Source organism: Pristis pectinata, chromosome 14 (genome assembly GCF_009764475.1).
Source record: "Pristis pectinata isolate sPriPec2 chromosome 14, sPriPec2.1.pri, whole genome shotgun sequence".
NCBI lineage: Eukaryota > Metazoa > Chordata > Chondrichthyes > Rhinopristiformes > Pristidae > Pristis > Pristis pectinata.
In genome coordinates, this window is record NC_067418.1 from 49,707,642 (window position 1) to 49,729,865 (window position 22,224).

The 22,224-nt window shown below is 48.9% G+C and overlaps 1 protein-coding gene across 27 annotated transcripts in view; it reads right to left on the reverse strand.

Annotated features, from left to right (window-relative positions):
• The window catches only part of madd (MAP-kinase activating death domain), a 160,057-nt gene that overhangs the window by 6,101 nt on the left and 131,732 nt on the right, over nt 1-22,224 (reverse strand). For 25 of the 27 annotated variants that reach the window (XM_052028954.1, XM_052028941.1, XM_052028965.1 and 22 more), the window contains 2 exons: nt 21,005-21,111; nt 7,104-7,173 (listed from right to left, as the gene is read on the reverse strand). In XM_052028954.1, the coding sequence (XP_051884914.1) occupies nt 7,104-7,173; nt 21,005-21,111 (177 nt within the window). Of the gene's footprint in view, nt 1-6,700; nt 7,071-7,103; nt 7,174-21,004; nt 21,112-22,224 lie in introns of those variants that run through there. The other 2 variants (XM_052028948.1, XM_052028966.1) reach the window with 2 other exon arrangements.

The window sequence follows — 22,224 nt, forward strand, 5'->3', positions numbered from 1 at the left end:
CGGTGAACACAAGAGTGGATCGGAAGCTGGCTATCACACTGGACAGGAGTCACCTCCAAGTTCCCAAAGTTCCCAACACACGAAGACTGGGATACAGTACAACCATTCCTGCCTGGATGAGTGCAGCACCAATAATATTCCGGAAATTCAAAGTATTGGGGGAGCGGGCGCCCAAGGGAGGGAGGGAGCGAGCGGGCGCCCGAGGGAGGGAGCAGGCACCGGAGGGAGGGAGGGAGGGAGCGGGCACCGGAGGGAGGGAGGGAGGGAGCGGGCGCCGGGAGGGGAGGGATTCGGCACCCGAGGGAGGGAAGGAGGGAGGGAGCGAGGGAGGGAGCGGGCACCCGAGGGAAGGAGGGACGGAGGGAGGGAGCGGGCGCCCGAGGGAAGGAGGGACAGAGGGAGGGAGCGGGTGCCCGAGGGAAGGAGGGACAGAGGGAGGGAGCGGGCGCCCGAGGGTGGAAGAGAGCGGGCGCCCGAGGGAGGGAGGGAGCAGGCGCTGGAGGGAGGGAAGGAAGGAGGGAGCGAGGGTGATGTCCTGCTTTCGGAGTGTTGTCAGGTTGGTGACCCAGGGACAGAGATGAAGGGCTGCGATTGGATTATCTATGATCGGGACATGGCTGGGATCAGGAACCAAGGTCTGGGTGTGGATGGGAAAATCAACAAGCCCCAGTGATTCCTGGGCGAATCGTTGCACCTCGCACAACAGCATGGCCAGTCTTCAAAGTCACTGTTATTTCGCTGCACTAACCTCGCCTCCCTGTATGACCCTCACCTCCAGAAACCTTCACTGTCTGAATCACCCTGTTGTGCCTGCTTCCCAGCGCTGACCAATCCAGTCAGTAGCCTCTCAGAAACTCTTCCCTGAACAGTCTGCCCCTTGTTCTCAGTCCCTGGCTGCAGGTTCTCAACTCAGCTGGGAAAACACCCTCCCTGCATCTGACACGGCTTGACGTGACCGTCTGGTGTTTCAATGAAGTCACCGCTGAGTCGAGCCCACTGAACTTGTCATTTCACAGTCCCATCACGCAAGGGACAGCATGCTCCTTTCTGTGCCTGAATGTACCATACTCGAGACGTGGGCTCAAGCAAGGTCCTGTGTCATTCTCGAATGCAAATCTGGCACAGAATCTGATTGAAAGCACAGAAGAGCGCAAGACTACACACAATGACCATCGCAATCCAGAAGGAATTCAAACACATTCAGCAGAACAATGGAAACAAGACCTGATGCTGTAGCCCCTTCAACCCCAGCCAATGCAACACATCAAGTCTGTACATCTGCTGCACTTTACATACTTTCGAGGGCATCCGTTTTGGGTAAGGGGCAAGAGATTGAGGAGAATCTAAGGAAGAACCTTTTCACCAGGGGAGTGTCTTGGATACGGGACGTGCTCCCTGAAGAGGGTGGTGGAGGCAGAGACTTTCACAACAGTTGAAGTATTTAGACAAGCACTTGAATTATCAAGGCATTGATGACTTTGGGAAGTGCTGGTTCGAGGAATTTACGCGATCGTCAGCATGGACATGGTGCGCCTGAGGGATGCTTCTTTGCTGACACTAACCACTCATGATCACCAACCCTCTCTCAGACCTGTTATCTGGCAGTGTGTGTGTTGCTCCAGGGCACCAACTGTGACAGAAAGAAGCAGTGGCAGTGAAATGGCCTTCTGAACATCCATCACCCAGAAGGGCTCTGCAATCCATTCCATTCTACTCACAGGTTACGGACAGCACTTCCCACATCACAACAGTGAAACCACCTCAACTGTATTGAATATGCTGGAATAATCTATGCCGTGAAGAAGCTGTGAAATGTGCTGCCTCAGTACTGTTTTATTCTAGTTATCTCCAAACCAGTACAATGTGCAGGAAGTGAACTACTGAACACAGAGACAGCACCATTTCTACCTGGGTTACACAGGTATTCATCGTTGTACACATGGGGCTTGGGGTTTAAGTTTTGTGAATAGGAACGAATGCACTGCCTTGCACATTGTACTTCGGATACACTGCTGTGTAACAAGGGGCTATGTTGGGGTTTAGTGCAATATACTGCCTGTCTCCAGGTAACTAACAGTTCTGTTCCTACAGATGTCCATAAGTCAATTTTGTCCATAATGTCCAAGAGGGAAAATACACAACAATCACCTGATACGTTAACCATACCTGGCATCATTAATGTAATGAATGGCATCAAAAGCACATCAGACTGATGAGAACAGTTTCTAAAAGTAGAGAGGAAACTATTATGCGTGCAAGGCTGTCCATAAAATGAGCATTCGTGACCTGGGGACAGCTTGCACAGAACTATTGACACAAGTAATATGCAAATGGTGTCCAGAGTTTTTCTCAGTTCTGGTGAAAGGTCATTGATCTGCCTACCGTGTGGGACCTTGTGAAAAGCCTTGCTGAATTCAAGTACACTCATTGTCACTGTCACCGTAAGTTGCTACCTTTCCTGCTGACTATTTCCAGCACCTGCAGTATTGGCTTTTGCATCGTGCCTTCAGGGAATGTACTGGGGTGCGCTGCAGACGAAGGTACGCTGAGTTACAGTGCTGTGTGTAGAGTGGGTGCACTGGGGTTCAATGCTGCTCACCCAAGGGCGAGGTTGGGTTTCAGGAAATGGTGTACAGTACGCACAGGGGTGCATTCGAGTTGATGCAATGTGATCAGGTGTTCACTGCTGTGTACTCAAAGGTAGATTGCGGTTCGGTGCTGCATGTAAAGATATATGCAATTCAGTGCTGCATATCTAGATCACACACTGAGGTTCAGCACTGTACTCTGTACTGCTCTGGAATAGCACTACTCTACTGTTATTGTTTTTACCTGTACTAACTCAATGTAACTGCACTGTGTCATGAATTGACCTGTACGATTGGGGTGCAAGACAAGTTTTTCACTGTACCTCGGTACAAGTGACAATAGTGAACCAATACCAATATAGAGGCATCAGAGAAACACTGGAGTTCAACGCTCGGTATATGGTGATCTGCCAAAGGAAACCCGTAACCAGAAGCTGTGCCTGTGGGGCAAACACTGGTGGTTCAATGCTATCTACAAAAGTAAATAAGGCTCAGTGCTGTGTACATATAGGTTCAGAACTGTTTATATGCTAGAAAGAGCTGTGTTTACAAGGAATCACCTTCGTTCAGTACTGGTTGCACGTGGGCTCAGTGCTTTACACATGTCCTGTATACTTGGATCTGGGGTTCAGTGCTGTGCATTACTGAGTGCACAGTGTTTAATAATTTATTCAGGAATAAGTAGGGTGGGGGAATTCAATGCTGTGTGGATGTGGTACAGTTGTGATTTGTGCATTCAGAGTACATAACCTCTGTTGCTTCTGCTGAGACAGGGACACTGACATTCACTGCTGTGTTTCAAGGCTGTGCATCAGCATTCTTTGCTGCGTTAATACAGTATAAACAGGGGTTCAGTGCTCAGCATGTAAGAGGAATTCGGGTGTTCACAGCTGTACAGTTAGGATCACATGGCGTGTTACTTTGGAGTGGAGTTCTGGGTACACAAAGGTAAAACCAGAGGGGTTTGGTGGTGTTTATAAGGGGGAGCACTGTGCTGTGTGCAGAGAGTAAAACTAACTGTTATTGTTAAACAGAAAGGGGTTCATTTGCATTCAGAGCTGAGTATACTGGGTGAACTCTTGGGCTCGATGCAGTGCACACAGGGCTTCAAGTGCACTGTATAAAGGAGTACAAGAGTCTTTAGTGTGCTTGATGTAGTCTGCATGAATTTAGCAAGGCTCTTCACAAGGTCCCATACAGAAGGCAGGTCAAAAGAGTAAAAACCCATGGAAGTCAAGAGAAAGTGACAAGTTAAATCCAAAATGGGTTCAGTGGTGGGAAGCAAAGACAGGTGATTTTGTGACTGAAAGGCTATAACCAGTGGGGATCAATACTGGCCCCTCAATTTCTGTCATGTATATAGAAATGTTGGAGTCATGATAAAATTGTCTGCAGAGATCCACAAATTAGCTGTGTGGTTGAGTGGGTGGAAGGAAGCTTTAGACTTCAAGAAGTCAGAGATGATCTGGTCAGCTGGGCAGAGAAGTGGCAAATGGGGTCCAATCCTGAACAGTGAGGGGTGAAGTATTGGGCAAGTTGCAGCAAGCGAATCTGCAGTAAATGGGAGGATATTAGCAAGTGTGGAGGAACAGAGGGATCTTAGGACATATGAGTCCGAGGATCTTCAAAGGTAAATAAGGTACACGAGATGTTTTCCTTTATTAGTCAAGACACAGAATAAGGGAGCAAAGAATTGTACATGAAACCTGTTAAGCCACAGCTTGGGCACTGTGTACAGTTCCAGTCACCAGATTACGTTGAATGGCTTTTTCTGTATCAGACATGTTCTATGATCCAATAATTAGGATTCAGCATTGTGCAGAGCAGGGGGTTCAGTGCTGCGCACACGGGGGGCACAAGTATTCAGTGCTGCAGACACAAGTATACACCGGGATTCACTGCTACAGTTACAAGAGATACACTGGGATTCACTGCTGAGTAAACCAGTCAGCCCCTTCAGTCTATTCAATATGATACCTTATCTGCATGCCAATCCATGGCTTTTAATCTGAAATCAAGTCCAGCTTTTATTTCAGATTTCTAGCATCTGCAAAGTGCTGGAAATATGGAGCACTTCAGGCAATATTTGTGGAAAGAAGCAATTCACATTTCAGGTTCTGACCAAGGGTCACTGATCTGAAGTGTTAACTCTGTTTTGTTCTCCACAGATGCTGTCTGACCTGCTGTTTCATGGCCTTTCATATTTGAATCCCTTGATGAGTAGAAACCAATTAAAACCTCAATATTAATAGCTGACTTGGCACTTTGTGTTTTCTTTGTGCGGTGGAAAGTTAGGTACTCTGGCACTCTAGCCTGAAGAAATGTTTTCTAATCGCTCTCCTCAATTGGAAGATCAGATTCTCTTGTCTGAGATTCCTATATTAGCAGTAATATACTCCTTTAAATCCTTTCAAATCTAAATCAAATCACCTATCTTCTGCAATGTCAGAATACAAGCCTAATTTATGCAATTCCGATGAATCTGCACTGCATTAATCTAAAGGTCCTTGTAGCCTCCCTCGTGCTGTCCTGCTGCACACCCAAATTCTAATGTCACCTAACCAGCAGTTACCATCACGAGAGCTAGACTCTCTCCCCTACAGCAACCTTTCTGCAACGCCAGACTAGTACAATTATGATTTGCTTCACCCTCAGATACCTGAATGGAACAAGATCTGACAATGTATATTAGTACACGAGTATACACAGGCTCAAGAATGTACAATAAAAATTGAGTTACCTGGCACATGCCAGACTTGATAGGCACCAGTTCATAAAATATGCTGGTTAACCCAACATCGGCTTGTGCACTCCCTCCGCCAGTAACGGGAGGATGCCAGTTAACAGAGCTTTTACTGCATGTACAATCGCATGCAACCATACGTGTAAAAAGACACAGCCACGTGCACACACATTCTCCGCCTATCCCTGTTAGTACTGGGGATTGCACTAAGAATGGAATGTTCCATTCCTCCTCTTGTGGAAAAGGTGTACTCAAGAGGGAGAAGTTTACCCCTCCAAGTGGCTCGTGGCTCCCACTTGCCAACAATATCCACTCCTTTTCACGGCACTGAGTCACACAGACAATACTGGGGAAATGCAGAGCACCCCTTCCTATGCAACACTTGAGGGACTTGATCAATACAGGGGAACTGCAGCACAATCCTTTCACTACAAAATACTCACCCTAATAGGACAATACATGGAAAATTACACAATCTCCCTTAGTTACAACATTTTCCCTGTTTTTACCCTGTATTACCTTCAGTGTAATGAATTGATCTGCATGAACAGTATGCAAGACGAGCTTTTCACCGTACCTCGGTACAAGTGACAATAATAAACCAATACCAATCTAGAACAGCAATGCTGGTGGTACTTGGGGCAATCCTGGGTAAATGCCTTTTATTGCAATGCCTGAAGCTACTGGGGAGATACAGCATTGTATTAACACACTACAGCAGGTCAAAGGTCCCGTTTCCTCACTGCATGATTCTAACAGTGAGCTATGGGATAACATATAACACACTGCATTTCAGATCATCCTGAGGTACTGCGACAAACCAGAGAAAATTACAGAAACATCCTGTCCCCCTTACAAACAAATTGTGCCATGGGTGCTAAAACAGGTAAATGCAACACTGTCCATTTGTTCCAACACTCCAAGCCAACAATACCCTCAACAGACAGCATAGCCCTTTCATTAAAACACCCTGGATCACTGGCAAATTACAAGGACAAACAATATTCTTTCAACTGGACAAAGGAAGACACAGGGACAATGCAGCCCTTATCTTTCATTACAGCACTCTGAAGCACAGAGACAACACGGGGAAAATGCAGCACTACATCTATCTCAGGCAGAGGCAATATTGGGAATTGCAACACTCATCACCAGAACCGCAAGTCACTGAAATAAAACAAAACTTGATGCAAGACTTGTAGAAGAGAAAGGACTAAGACGTACGGTGACAAGACAGACTAATGTGTGAAAAGGGGTGCTTATTTGGTGTAAACAACATGTCACTCTCTTCTGAACTGGGAGAAAACTGCATTCTTCTTGCTTTTAATTCTGAACTACCCCCCAGCAGTTTCTCCATTTTGAACTCTAGTATGTTCCTCCTCATGAACTCAGGGAAAAATTGGACCAGAGGTACTCTTTGGGAGGATCCACCATCACTGCACAGTACTGACCTTGGTGTCTGTTTCTATCATTGTGAAGTCAATGCCCTGATTGAAACATCAAAGACCACCGAGAGGATCCTACCCAGAGCCACTGCCAGTCAGATGGACCACCCACTCACCCCATGTTGATCTCAGTGAGAAATCTCCAAACATCCTGGAGAGCCTGAGCACAAAACTTCCCACAGCGCATGTATAAAGTCCATCCCTTCTGGCTGCGGGCCGCACACCTCTCCATGCTTGCTCCCACCCTTCTGAAGGAGTGTCTCCGCCATTGTCATGTTTGAGTGATGCTTGTACCTGGCATGGAGCCAATATTAAACATTTAATTACCAAATTCTTCCAGGACAAAGACTCCTTTGACTGTATTGCACTTTTTAATGTGACTCAGTTCAATGAAAACCTGAAAATAAACAAAAAGGAAAGGCCATTAGCCAAGCTGGTAACCAAAATCCAGAAATAATGTCTTTATATATAAATTAAAATGTTTAATGTCACAGCAGATCTAGCAGAGCATGTAATAAATAAAGATACAAATCCCACAATCTGCTGCCACAAAGCAAAACTAAAAGAATGAGAAATTGTCGCTAAGAAGCAAAGACAGCAGTAGACTGGTACCTTCCACTCCTTGCAGGAGGAGAAAGCATGGAAGAGAAATGGTCGGAATTAATATTGGGTACGACTAGGAGACACTCACCCACACACTACACTCTCCTACTCTCCTTCAGGTTGTGCCAGGCACAGGGAGACAGTAATTGATTGCCTACAAAGATGTACTGACTCCCCTCACATTACATTTCTATACAGCCCTGCCAACTGGGCACACGCCGTGTGAACATATATACTCCTACCTCTTCACGGGGAAGACATACACAACCCTTCCAAAACATCACACTTAACCTAGCAGTCTGGATATAAATGTAGAATGACACTATATATCACAGCTGCCCCTCTACCTCAATGTTAAGCAGTACCCAAGTGTGTCATTTAGCCCATTAAATTGTGCTGCTTTCGCTTGACCCATCCAGCTCCCCATGCCTTTTAACAAATTTAATCACCCTCCCCTGCTAACTTTGTACGTGTATCCAGAGGAAGTACTCAAAGTGTTAGCAGGACAGTGTGCACAAGTCACCTGGTCCGGATGGGATGCATCCACGCTTGGCAAGAGAAGTAAGAAAGGAAATTAGCAAAGCCCTGGCCACAATTTTCGATACATCTGTAGATTCAGGTGTGGTGAACGGAAAACTGCAACTCTCAACATCCTTGGTCAAAAAATGGTTGCAGCGATAAACCAAGTAACGACAGACCAGTCAGTTTAACATCAGTGACGGGGAAAGTTTCAGAAACAACAAGAGTTCACAACCACTTGATACAGGTGGACTGATTACAGATCCCAGCACGGAGTTATTAAAGGCAAATTGAGTCGAATAACTTGAGAGTTCTGTGATGAATTAACAGAGAGTTGATAAGGGAAACGCAGCTGATGTGGTATATGGGCAGGTATGGTAGTATAGCGGTTAGTGTGACGCTATTACAGCGCCAGCGACCCAGGTTCAATTCCCGCCACTGCCTGTAAGGAGTTTGTACGTTCTCCCCGTGTGTCTGCGTGGGTTTCCTCCGGGTGCTCCGGTTTCCTCCCACATTCCAAAGGCGTACGGGTTAGGAAGTCGTGGGTGTGCTATGTTGGCGCCGGAAGTGTGGCGACACTTGCGGGCTGCCCCCAACACATTCTCAGTAACGCAAAAAGATGCATTCCACTGTGTTTCGATGTACCTGTGACTGATAAATATCTTATCTTATATATGGACTTACGGGAGGTCTTTGATACTGTGCCATATAACAGGCACATCATCAAGATTGAAGGCCATAGAAGGGGCGGTAACAGCACAGGTAGAAAATGCATCAATGGGAATCAGTGCAATAGTCAAAGATTGATTTTGGGTCAAGAGAGAAGGGTACAGTGGAGCTTCCCCCGTGATCAGTAGCATGACCACTGCTTTCCTTTACATATATTGATGGCTTGGACTTGGGTATATAGGGCACAATATTTAATGTTGTAAATGGCAAAAAGGAAGTGCAGTGAACTGTGAAGAGGATGTTTAAGGACTTCACACAAACAGGCTGGTGGAATGGAGGGATAGGTGGAAGATGAAGTATAAAGTGGCTGGAAGTATGGCAGGTAGAAAGAAGAGGCCATATAAACAAGGGAGCACAAGGACATGGCCACAGTTTGTTGAAAGTACAGGGCAGGTTGAGAAGTAGTTCAGAAAGCAAACAGGATCTTCAGCTTTATCTACAACGGCAGAAAAGTACACAAGGAAAGAAGCCGTGATGAACCTTCATAAAATACTGGCCCAGCCACAGCTAGTGTATTGTCTCCATTAACTGGCACCACACCTCACGTGTTCTAACCTTCCGGACCAGCCTACCATGCGGGACCTTGTCAAAGGCTTTGCTAAAGTCCATGTACACAACACCAACCACCTTGCCCTCGTCAATCCTCTTCAAAACCTCAATCAAATTTATGAGATAGGATCTCCCACACACAAAGCCATGCTGACTATCCCTAAATCAGTCCTTGCCTTTCCAAATGCAAATAAATCTGCCTCTCAGCATCCCTTCCAATAACTTTCCCAGCGCTGATGTAAAGCTCACCGGCCTACAGCTTCCTAGCTAACATTAGCTACCCTCCAGTCTTCCAGTACCTCACCTGTGGCTAACAAAGTTACAACAATCTCCTCCCCCGCTTCCCATAACATCCTAGAATACACCTGGTCAGTTATCCAGCTTTATGCGTTTCAGGACGTCCAACACCACCTCCTTTGTAATGCTGACAGGCTCCAGGATATCACGGTTCCCTCTACTGAACTCAGTTGCCTCCATGTCCTTCTCCATGATAAATATGGGTGAGAAGTATTTATTTAAGACCTTGTCCATTTCCTGCTGTTCCACACGTTGGGACTAACATAAGGGGACCTATTCTTCCCGAACTACCCTTTCAGTCTTAATACACTTACAGAATCTTTTAGGATTCTCCTTTATCTTATCTGCTAGGGATATCACTTGGCTCCTTTTTGACCTCCTGATTGCCTCCTTAAGTGTACTCCTTCGTCCTTTCTACTTCTTTCAGGGAGTTGCTTGATCCCAGCTGCCTATACCTTTATGCAAACAGCCTCTCCCAATCAACTTTTCAGAGTTCCATTCTGATGCCATCGAAATCAGCCTTTCCCCAATTTAAGACTTCAACTTGAAGCTAATAGAATTACGGTATCTGGTACCAAAGTGCTCCCCCCACCGACACATCAACCACTTGCCAGCTTCATTTCCTTACAGGAGGTCCAGTGTTGCCCCCTCTCTGGTAGGACCAGCTACATATTGCTCCGTGTAACTTACCTGGACACACTTAACAAATTCTGCCCTAATTCCTTAGCGCTAAGGCAATATTAGGGCCGTTAATATCACCTACTATTACAACCCGATTATTCCTACACCTATCTGACTTCTCCACATATATGTTCCTCCAATTCCTGCTGTCTATTAGCAGACTATAGTATCACCCCCTTTTTTTAAAAAAACTTTATTTATACAGCACGGTAACAGGCTCTTCCGGCCCATCGAGCCCGCGTGGCCCAAATACACCCACGTTAACCTCCTAACCCGTACGTCTTTGGAGTGTGGGAGGAAACCGGAGGAAACTCACACAGACACACGGGGAGAACAGACAAACGCCTTGTAGACAGCAGCGGGAATTGAACCGCGATCGCTGCCGCCGTAATAGCGTTACGCTAACCGCTACGCCACCGTGCAGAACTTATTTCTAAGTTCTACCCACTTAGCCTCACTGGACGATCCCCCCGGGATATCCTCTCCAAGTACTGCCGTGATGTTCTCCCGAATCAACAGCGCCACTTCCTCTCCTCTCGTAACCTCCAGCTGTCACACATCAGGAACATTGGGCTGCCAGTCCTGCCCATCCCTCAACCACACTTTGGTAACAACTATATCACAATTCTATGCGCCGATCCACGCTGAGTTGATCTGCCTGGCCTGAGGATTTGTGCATTAAAGTAAATACAGTTTAACCTATAGACCTTCCACACTCCCAGTCCTGCCTTCCAGTCTTGCTTGCTTTAAACCTTTACATTCGCTTCAACTTCCGAAACACTACTACTTCAGTTACTGCCCACTGCCAGAGGAGCTTAAACCCTCCTGGGCAGCACTAGCAAACCTCACTGCAAGGACATTGGTTCCCCCTCCAGTTCAGATTCAACCCCGTCCCTCTTGTACAGATCGCCTCTGCCCCAGAGGAGATCCCAATGGTCCAAGTAGCTGAAGCCCTCCTGCCTGCACCAGCTCTTCATTCGCCCTATCCTCCTATTCCTACCCTCATTCGTGTGTGGCACAGGGAGTAATCCTCATGTTACCACACTAGAGGCCCTGCTTTTTAAACCTTCTGCCTCACTCCCTATGTTCACTTTGCAGGAACCCCCTCCCCCCCTTCCTACCGATGTTGTAAGTACCAATGTGGACCACGACCTCTGGCTGCTCATCCTCCCCTCTCGCAATGCCCTGTGCATGCTCAGAGACATCCTTAACTCCGGCACCAGGGAGGCAACACACCATCTGTGTCCCTGAGTGCTCTATCATTACCGCTTTTCTCAGCTGTACAGCAGAGCCAGTCGTGGTACCTCTCATCTGGCTGCTATTTTCTCCTGAGAGGCCATTCTCCCCCACCACCCTCTCCACCCACCCCAAACAGTATCCAAAATGGTATACTTGTTAGAGAGGGGAATAGTCACAGGAGACTTTTACTTAAATGACTCCAAGGATGAAGTACGTGGAGAAAATGGAGAAGCAAGGGATGTTCTCCTTGGGGAGGGGCGGGTGGGATGGGATCTGATAGAGGTAGCTAACATTACGAAGGGTACATTATCCCTGTTGGAAGGGGGGTGGGGGGGGGGAGCCAAGAACGAGGACATTTAAAGTATTGAACAAAGGAACCAAAGTGACCTGAGGAAAGCCTTTTGCTTTTTTTTAGAGTGAGTGGTTAGGTTCTGGAACATGCGGCCAGGGAGAGAATAGGGGAGGCCAACTCCAAAGTAGCATTCAAAGATTGCAGGGAGAGTGGGCCGATTCAGATTATACGGTCTCAATTGAGCGAATGGCCTCATTATAACAATTTTGTCCGATCCCACTCTCCTGTTCCCTTCAACATTTATCTTTCCCAATACAAGAGGTCATGGCTTTAAGGTAATGGGTGGGAAGTTCAAGGGTGATGTCAGAGGGAGGTTTTTTTACCCAGAGAGTGGTTGGTGCATGGAATGCGCTGCCTGGGGTGGTGGTGGAGGCAGGTACATTGGTCAAGTTCAAGAGATTGTTAGATAAGCATATGGAGGAACTTAAGATAAAGGGGTATGTGGGAGGAAGGGGTTAGATAGTCTTAGGTGAGGTTTGAAGGTCGGCACAACGTGGTGGGCCGAAGGGCCTGTACTGTGCTGTACTGTTCTATGGTTCAAATTATTTCAGCTGAAGTCCGGTCTGGTTTGTGGCAGGAAATTCCCATTCAGGTCCGACATGTTGACCACTCTGTCTCTCAACGCTGACATTCAAAACGTTGAGAACCAGGGTGGTCAACACACATCATCTGACGTTAGTGCCTCTTGTTAAATTTTCATCATGACGCCGGGCAGTCCAGCAACCACAGCCGGACCATCCAACCTCCTGAGTGGGCAGAGTCAGCCCTTCATCATTTGCCCAGTGGCTCCCCCGAGCTGGCCTCTGATGAGGGCTGAAGCACGTGTCCGTTCAGCTCTGCCCTCAGGTAATGAGATCCTGCAAGTTAGACCATCGCCCTGGATAAAGGAATGACATTCACTGCATGCCAGCCTGAAATAGCGACCTTTGACTGGTGTTCCACGCAGGCATTACCTGCTGCAAACCATTTCTCTTTGTGGGACACAACTGACACAGTGGTTGACGCACACCTCCAGTACCTAACGTGCAGCGGGATCTCACCGCTCACAGTCTGGATCATCAATCTCATCCCAGCACTCACTGGTGACGCTACCTAGACCCATCACCCACAACTCTCTGTTCAGATACATTTTCTGCATCCACTGTCTGCCCACACTGGTTGGGTCCACACCCAAAGCCACATCCCCTCACGGCACAACTTGTTGCCTGCACCCACTTGATGCCCACAGACAGTATATACTGTTGCACCCATAACACCACAACCAATACAAGTAACCCTTAATGCACTGAAAGTACCCATACCCCCAGAGATGGAGCTAACCAATCCCACAATCAAATTACAACCCTGCATGTACAATTACATATTGCAGGCATGGTAGGGTAGCGGTTAGCGTAACACTTTACAGCACCAGCAACCCGGGTTCAATTCCCGCCGCTGTCTGTGAGGAGTTTGTATGTTCTCCCCATGTCTGCATGGGTTTCCTCCGGGTACTCCGGTTTCCTCCCACATTCCAAAGACGTATGGGTTAGGAAGTTGTGGGCGTGCTATCTTGGCGCCGGAAGCGTGGCGACACTTGCGGGCTGCCCCCAGAACACAATGCAAAAAGATGCATTTCACTGTGTGTTTTGATGTACATGTGACTAATAAAGATATCCTATCCTAATTAAACCGGGACACGAGGGCTCCACAACTATCCCCACCCTCAATGGTGGTGGAGCCTAGCACAAGAGTGCCAAAGGATGAAATGGTGAGAAACACCTTCAGCCACTTTAGTCTCCTCCTGAAATCCCCACCATCACAGTTGCTTCAGTCAGTTTTATTCACTCTATGTAATATCAAAAAACGTCCAAGAAAACTGGATACCAAACAGCATGTCGGCCGTGACGCTGAAGGCGTGCCCTCCAGAACTAGCCACAGCCCTCATCAGATTGCCACTACAGTTACGACTTGGGGGCATCTGCTGAACGACCTGGAGTTTTTGTCCCGGGGTATTCGGTTCATAAGCGGGACATATACAACCAGGCTGATCAGTCAACTCTCGAGCACCATCCATAGCAATCCCTCAGCAGTCAGCTGCTCACTGATGGTCGGTTTGGGTCTCAGGGCCCCTCAGCTCCACAGCCCAGAAAGGTCTTGATCCAAATGTGGCCAAAAGACTTGAGTCCCGGTGGTGAGGTGATGATTATTCAGCATTTGAATGTGGCATGAAGGAGCTCAGGTAAAACGGAAATCAATGTGAATCAAGGGGACGAACCTCCTAGTGAAGGTCAGCTGCTTCATCAGTGACCTTCCTTCCACCATTCGGCAGCAGGGATGTTTGTTGAATGCTCAGTTCTATTCAGTAATGAAACAGAATTTACCTGCATGAAGCTATCTGAATGGAGCAGGACAGACACACATGCACAGGTAAAGTAGACTACATTCAGGCATGCGTTGACACGTGACAACCTGCATCAAGGTCCAGTCCAACCACCAACCTTTGACGATCAACAGAATTACCATTGCCGAATCCTCCTGGATGACTCAATTGACCAGAAACTGAAGTGGACCAGACATATAATACAGTGGCTAACAAGGGAATAAATGGGTTCTTTTCCAAGCAGGCAGTGACTAATGGGGTAATTCAGGGTTTAGTGCTTGGAAGTCAACTATTCATGATACATATTAATGATTTAGAAGAGTAATGTTGCCAAGCTTGCCGATGACACGAGGCTAAGTGGGACAGTCAGCTATGATAAGGATGCAGAGACTTGGACAGGTTGAGAGTGAGTGGGTTTTACATGGCAGATACTGTACAATGTGGATAAATGTGAGGCTGTATAAACAGGAAGGCAGATTGTCTGAACAGCAAGAGATTAGGAATGAAGGAGGTGCAACAAGACCTGCGCTGAGGTAAGCACACAGGTGTAGGAGGGCATTAAAAAAGCAGACGGCATTCTGGCCTTCAAAGTAAGAGTATTCCAGTACAGGAGCAGGGATGCCTCGTTGCAATTGAGCAGCACTTTGTTGAAACCACATCTTGGGTACTGTGTGCAGTTTTGATCTCCTTAACTGGGGAAGGATGTCCTTACCATGGGAGGCGGTCAGTGACGGTTCACCAGACTGAATCCTGGGACAGCAGGACAACGAGAGATTGGGATGGTTGAGCTCACATTTGCTGGAGCTTAGAAAACCAGGGGACATTGGAACTTTTGAAATCCTGATGGGACTGGTTGGATTAGCCACAGGAAAGATGTTGAGGGCTGTCTAGAATTGGGGGGGGGGGGGGGGGGGGTCCATTTAAGACTAAGACAAAAAGAAAGTTCTTCGACCAAGGAGTGGTGAACCTGTGGAACTCCCTACTACACAGAAGGCAGTGGAGGCCAAATCATTAAATGTGTTCAAGGAAATAGATATTCTTCTTGTGGCTAGAGCGGTCACGGGAGGAAAGCTGGAACAGGGTACTGAATCTGAACAATCAATCCCGGTCACAACTGAGTGGCAGAGCAGGATCGAAGGGACGAATGGCCTACCACGGCTCTGGATTTTCCATCTTTGTACGTACAGAAGAGAGTTAATGGTCACACGAGGAAAATCTTCGTTACATTGCGTGGCTGGAATGTGGAACGCACAGTCTGCGGATGCGCTGGAGCTCTACTGCCGTCGCGAGGAAGTATTTACAATACTGAGGGGGAGAAAAGGGCCTGCGAGTGGAACTAATGAGTTGCCTTGATAGAGAGCTGGAGTAGACACGGTGGGCCAAATGGCCTCCCCCTAGGCTCTAACCATTCTATGATTCTTGGTCAGCAGCTGGGTACATTGCAGGGTGGGGTTCCTGACTCCCCAAAGCTTTCCCACGAGACAGGGCTGTATTGCAGGCACGGTAGTGTAGCGGTTAGCGTAACGCTTTACAGTGCCAGCGACCCGGGTTCAATTTCCGCCGCTGCCTGTAGGGAGTTTGTACGTTCTCCCTGTCTGTCTGTGTGGGTTTCCTCCGGGTGCTCCGGTTTCCTCCCACATTCCAGAGACGTACGGGTTAGGAAGTTGTGGGCGTGCTACGTTGGCGCCGGAAGTGTGGCGACACTTGCCGGCTGCCCCCAGAACACTCTATGCAAAAGATGCATTTCACTGTGTGTTTCAATGTACATGTGACTAACAAAGAGATCTGATCTTGTAATGGAACACACATCACTTTCCTGGATGAGTGCAAGTCCAGGAAAACAAAAGAAGCTCAACGCTACCCGGGATAATACAAGTCCCTTAACTGATACCCTTGTTCACATTAAAGATTAATTCCCTCCACCACTGCAACTTGCCCATGTTTCAACAGGCCATAAACAGGGGGAGGAGACCACCACCCACAGCCGTGCAGGGGAGAGGATTCCAAAAGTTCACCAGCCCCCTGACTGAAGAACTCTTTCCTCAACTCAGCTCTAAACATCCTGCCTCTTATTCCCAAACTGTACCGCTGGTCCTGTAACCTCCCCTGATTTTCCAACACTCACCTCTCTCACCCAGCAAGTCTGCCATCCCTGGAACCAGGCTGGTGAACGACCACCAGGTGGCGCAGCTGGCAGGGCCGCTGCCTCACGGTACCAGAGTGCCGGGTTCAATCCCAGCCTCGGGCGGTGCCAGATTTACGTGTTCTCCCTGTGACTGCCCGGGTTCCCTCCGGATGCTCCAGTTTCCTCCCCAATCCCAAAAGCCTGTGGGTCGATAGGTTCATTTGCTGCAAATTGCCCTGAGGGAGTAGGTGAGCGGTGGAGTCTGAGGGAGGTCGATGGAAATGTAGGGAGAGTAAATGAAATTAATGTAAGATAGTATAAATTGTGGTGGATAGTCAGTGCAGGCTCAGTAGGGCGAAGGGCCTTTCTCTGTGCTGTGTGATCCTTTGACTGTGAATCTTCACTGCACTCTACGTCGATTATATTCTTTGTTAATGAGACCAAAATTATACGCAACAATCCAGATACAGTCTCACCAAGGACACATACAATTGAAGTAAGACTTCATTGCCCCCACTAATCAATCAATTGCATTATAAAAGCTAACATACCACTTGCCTCCAAACTGCCTGCTTTTTTGTTTATTCATTCCTGGGTGGGCTGTACAGGCTGTGAGCATTTATTTGCCCATCCCTAGTTGCCCTTGAGAAGGTGGTGGCGAGCTGCCTTCCTGAACCGCTGCAGTCCTTGAGGTGTGGGTGTACCCACAGTGTTGTTTAGGAGGGAGTTCCGGGGTTTTGAGCCCGTGACGGTGAAGGAACGGGGATATATTTCCAAGTCCGGATGGTGTGTGGCTTGGAGGGCAACTTCCCGGCCGGCGGTGGTGTTCCTCGTGCTTCTGCTGCCCTTGTCCTTCCAGCTGGTAGAGGTGGTGGGTTTGGAAGGTGCTGTCTGAGGAGTCTCGGTGAGTTGCTGCAGTGCATCTCGTGGATGGTACAGACTGTGTGTCGGTGGTGGGGTGAGTGAATGGGTGCGGATGGGGTGCCCACTGAGCGGGCTGCTACGACCTGTGTGGTGTCGAGCTTCTCGAGTGTTGTTTGAACTCCAGGCAAGTGAAGAGTGCTCCATCACACTCCTGACTTGAGCCTTGTTGATGGTGGACTGGCTTTGGGGGTTGAGGGGGCAAGTTGTTCACTGCAGGATTCCCAGCCTCTGATCTGCTCCTGTTTAAGCCATTTGGACAGGTGCATGGAGAGGGATGGTTCAGAGGGATATGGGCTAAACACAGGCAAATGGGACTAGCTCAGGTCAGCATGGATGAGTTGGGCCAAAGGACATGTTTCTGTGCTGTTTTACTCTATGACTCTCTGACGCATTGTGTTGATGGCTAGTCCACAGTTTAGTTCCTGGTCAATGGTAACCCCCAGGATATTGATAGTGGGGGATTCAGTGATGGTCATGTCCCTGAATGTCAGGGGGTTATAGCCAGATTTTCTGTTGTTGGATAGCGTCACTGCCTGGCGCTCGTGTGGCGTGAATGTTGCTTGCCAGCAATCAGCCCAGGCCTGGATATTCTCCAGGTCTTGCTACATTTGGATGTTGACTGCTTCATCATCTGAGTCGTCATGATTGGTGCTGAACACTGTACGGTCATCAGCGAACGTCCCCACTCCTGACCTCATAACTGAAGGAAGGTCACCGATGAAGCAGCTGAAGATGGTTAGGCCCAGGACATTACCCTGAGGAACTCCTGCAGACGTCCTGTGGCTGAGATGATAGACCTCCAACCACCACAACCGTCTCCCTTTGTTCTGGGTAGGCAGGAGGGTTTCCCCGATTCCCACTGACTCCTTGGTTTAGCCAGGGCTCCTGGATGCCAGACTCGATCGAGTGCTGCCTTGACCTCAAGGGCAGTTCACCTCTGGAGCTCAGCTCTTTTGTCTGTGTGCGGACTGAGGCTGCAATGAGGTCAGGAGCTGAGCGACAGAGGCGGAACACAACCTGAGCTGCTGTGAGCAGCTTGTTGCTGCACCTTCGCCACTGACGTGCACGGGCGCAACGTCAACACCACCCGTTCTCTCGGCAATCAACAACCACTCTGCTTCTCCGTTACGTTCACCAAGTGGACCTCACGACCTCGCATCACGTTCCCTCTGCTGCGCTCTCAGGCCAACCGCTCGGCTTCGTTCACGAACTGCTGAAAGCCACCTTGCGTCCTCCTCCGCGCTCACGGGTGCTGCCTGGGTTTGGTATCGCCGGCGCACTTGGAAAGGTGACATTTGGTCCCCTTGGCTAGATCATCGACAGGGGCCGTGGAAGAGCTGGGGCCCAAGCACCCATCCCCAGAGCACCCAACTACTCACACCCGAGAAGGATCCATTCATTCCCATTCTTTGTTTATATCCCATGTGCGGTGTACGTGCACCTGTCTACATCAATGGTGCTGAGGTCAAGAGGGTTGACAGCTTCAAGTTCCTGGGTGTGAACATCACCAATAGCCTGTCCTGGTCAAATCACATAGATGCCACGGCCAAGAAAGCTCACTAGCGCCTTCCTCAGGAGGCTAAAGAAATTTGGTTTGTCCCCTTTGACTATCTCCAACTTTTACCGATGCACCATAGAGAGCATCCTATTTGGATGTATCACGGCTTGGTATGGCAACTGCTCTGCCCAGGACCGCAAGAAACCGCAGAGAGTTGTGGACACAGCCCAGTGCATCACGGACACCAGCCTCCCCTCCTTGGACTGTCTTTACCTCTCACTGTCTTGGTGAAGCAGCCAGCATAATCAAAGACCCCACCCACCCGGAACATTCTCTCTTCTCTCCTCTTCCATTAGGTAGAAGATACAGGAGCCTGACGGCACGTACCACCAGGCTCAAGGACAGCTTCTACCCCACTGTTCCCTTATACGATGAGATGGACTATGACCTCACGATCTACCTTGTTGTGACCTCGCACCTTATTGCACTGCACTTTCTCTGTAGCTGTGACACTTTACTCTGTACTGTTACTGTTTTTACCCGTACTACCTCAATGCACTCTGTACTAACTCAATGTAACTGCACTGTGTAATGAATTGACCTGTACGAGCGGTTTGTAAGACAAGCTTTTCACTGTACCTCGGTACAAGTGACAATAATAAACCAATACCAATTCCCTGTCCACCCCAGTATATTCCTCCAACTCCAAGAGCTTCTTTCAGCAGCAGTTCCCAAACCCACCATCCCTCTCACCGAGGAGGACAGCAGGTGCAGGGCAATGAGATCGCGAGATCCTCGCCAAGTCAGAGACCGTCCCCACATGGATATATTGGCCCGGTTTCTTCACCACGCGAGAGCTCCCTTTCCCACAGCATTGTGGAGTAATTTCCACCATCCAGCGGCAGCTCTCGTCACCACCACCACTCCACTGAGAATTAATGGCGACCATTAAACGCTGCTACTTCCGTTGATGTGCACAGGCCACAGTCTATCGACCGTCCTCATCTCACAGCTGGATCCTCTGCCCACGGTGATGCCTGTAACCCCACTCCCCCAACACAGAAACATAACACTCACGACCGACCTGCCCGCACCCCCCCCCCCCCCCACCCCCGCAAAACAGGCCACATCAGTCGACCAGTTTACTCCCACATCCCAAAGATGTGCTGGTTGGTAGGTAAGTAGAGCCACTGTAAATTGCCCCTAGTGTGTAGGTGAGTGGCAGAATCAGGGGAGTTGATGGGAATAGTGGGAGAATAAAATGGGATGAGGGTAGGATTGGTGGAGATGGGTGGTTGATGGTTGGCCAAAAGGGCCTGTTCCTGTGCTGTATCCATGACAACACTCACCGGGCCTGCTACAGGGTCCACATCCCCCACCTGCCACCCCCTGCTCCGTCCACCGACCACTGTCGCTCGCTCCGTTTCCACAAGTGCGACACCCCGGCCCCCAAACACCTCCCTCCGGGGCCCCCCACCCCTCACACCTGCCCACCCGACACAACCCGGGGAGCGGGGAGGGTCCACTAGGAGCCGCAGGCAGGAAATGGTTTCGGGAAGACCCAGCAGGGCACGAGGGCCCAGGAGGAGCAAGGAGTTACAAGGAGCAGGAGAGGCAGGTGGGTGGGAGGACCCACCCCCCCTCCAAAGGGCAGCTCCGGGCTGAGATCGTGTCGCTACCTCAGTCTAAGCTCGCGGCTGCCTCATTGACCCGGACACCTCAGCTGCCTGCAGAGCAAACCAAGGTGCGTGGCGCGCGCGTGCAGCGAAGGGCGCAGACGGCAGAACTCCTCCAACAGTGAGTTTCTTTCTCTCAACCCCAATCACCACCGGAAGGAAAGCTGCATCAGTGCTCAGCAGCACCACCTCCTCCGGGGGGAGTTAAAAGGAGCCGCAGTCAGAGGTTTGATGGAAATCTTGCAGTTAATTCCCGAGGCTCCTCCCCACCAACCCCCCCCCCCCCCCCCCCACCACCCCCGAAGGTTGAGGAACAAAATTATGTATTATTACACGTTTTAAAGAAGAAACTTACCCTTTTGCCAATCTAAAGTCTGCAAAGGAATAATCAAATCAACAAAGCGCGGTGAACTAACTGGGCACAAGTCGAGGCCACGGGGCAGCTCACTGATTAATCAGAAGGTCACAGGCACATACACAGAGCACAGCAAAACCACAGCACCGCATCCCACCACGTCAGAACCTCTCTGTCCATACAGCAACAGAAACAAAAAAAGGGAACACCGAGCAAATAAAACTGATCAAGGACACAGACACACGCTCGGGTGCCCAGATGAAGCCTTTAAGCTGGTACCATTCCCCGCACCAACATCGCTCTCGGCAGCAAACGCCCCTACCTGGCTCTGCATGAACTTCAAATTGATCCCTTCCAGGGTCACCTGCAGCAGGCCTCCATCTCCGGTCTTCATATCCTGAACTGGGAACTCGCCCCCAAGCTCGGGACCTGAAACGTAACATCCAGAAGGTGAAGGTGAAAAGCACAGCTGAAGCCGATCTAATACCGTGCCTTTCACAACTGCAGGACATTCAAAATCAATCAAGTATCTCAAGGTGTAGTTGCTGGCATCATGTCGAAATCGCAGCAAGATCCCATAGCAGCGATGCCACCACACTCATTCCTCAGCGCAGATTAAATACTGGTCCAGTTTCAGTTGTATCGCCCTCATGCCCCTCCCCTGCACCCTCAACGTACAGCATTACTTCAAGTGCAGCCCTACTCTGACAGAGCAATGCTGCCCCAGAACTGCACTAAATATTAGACTAAGCTCTGCAGAGGTTGGTGTAGTGGTTAGCATAACACTATTACCCAGCAAGCAGAGAGTCACTGGAGGTGCAGATCCAAGTCACAATGATGTGACTAGTTCGATACCTCTCCAGCTTTGTCTGTGTTTCGACACGGCACTTTGATAGAACTGAGGGTTCTATCGCAGGGTCATTTCTCAGGTTAAAAGACGACACATTGAGGTGTGCCTGATGGAAGAGTTGGGCAAGGGCAGGCACGGACATGTGGCGGTTAGTGTGACACTATTACAGCACCAGCGACCCAGGTTCGATTCCCGCTGCTGTCTGTAAGGAGTTTGTACGTTCTCCCCGTGTCTGCGTGGGTTTCCTCCCACATTCCAAAGACGTACGGGTTAGGAAGTTGTGGGCGTGCTATGTTGGCGCCGGAAGTGTGGCGACACTTGCAGGCTGCCCCCCAGAACACTCTACACAAAAGACGCATTTCACTGTGTGTTTCGATGTACATGTGACTAATAAAGAAATCTTATCGAGAATTAACGAGGAGTAAGGAGCATGAATTAAGGAACAATTTTGTTAAGGAAACATCTAACTAATTGAAACAATTAAATTCAATTTTTCACTTGAGAGGGATAAAGCCAATTCACAAGCCAAGGACTTAAATTTACCTAAGTGATGACTGGCAGAACTACTAAAGTGCCGTGTTAGAGATGAGCAGGGGAGTTCATTGTTGTTCAAAGGACTTTGCAGAATACAAGACCTGTGCATCTCCAAAGATGATTACCATAGAAAGCATCCTATCTAGATGTATCACGGC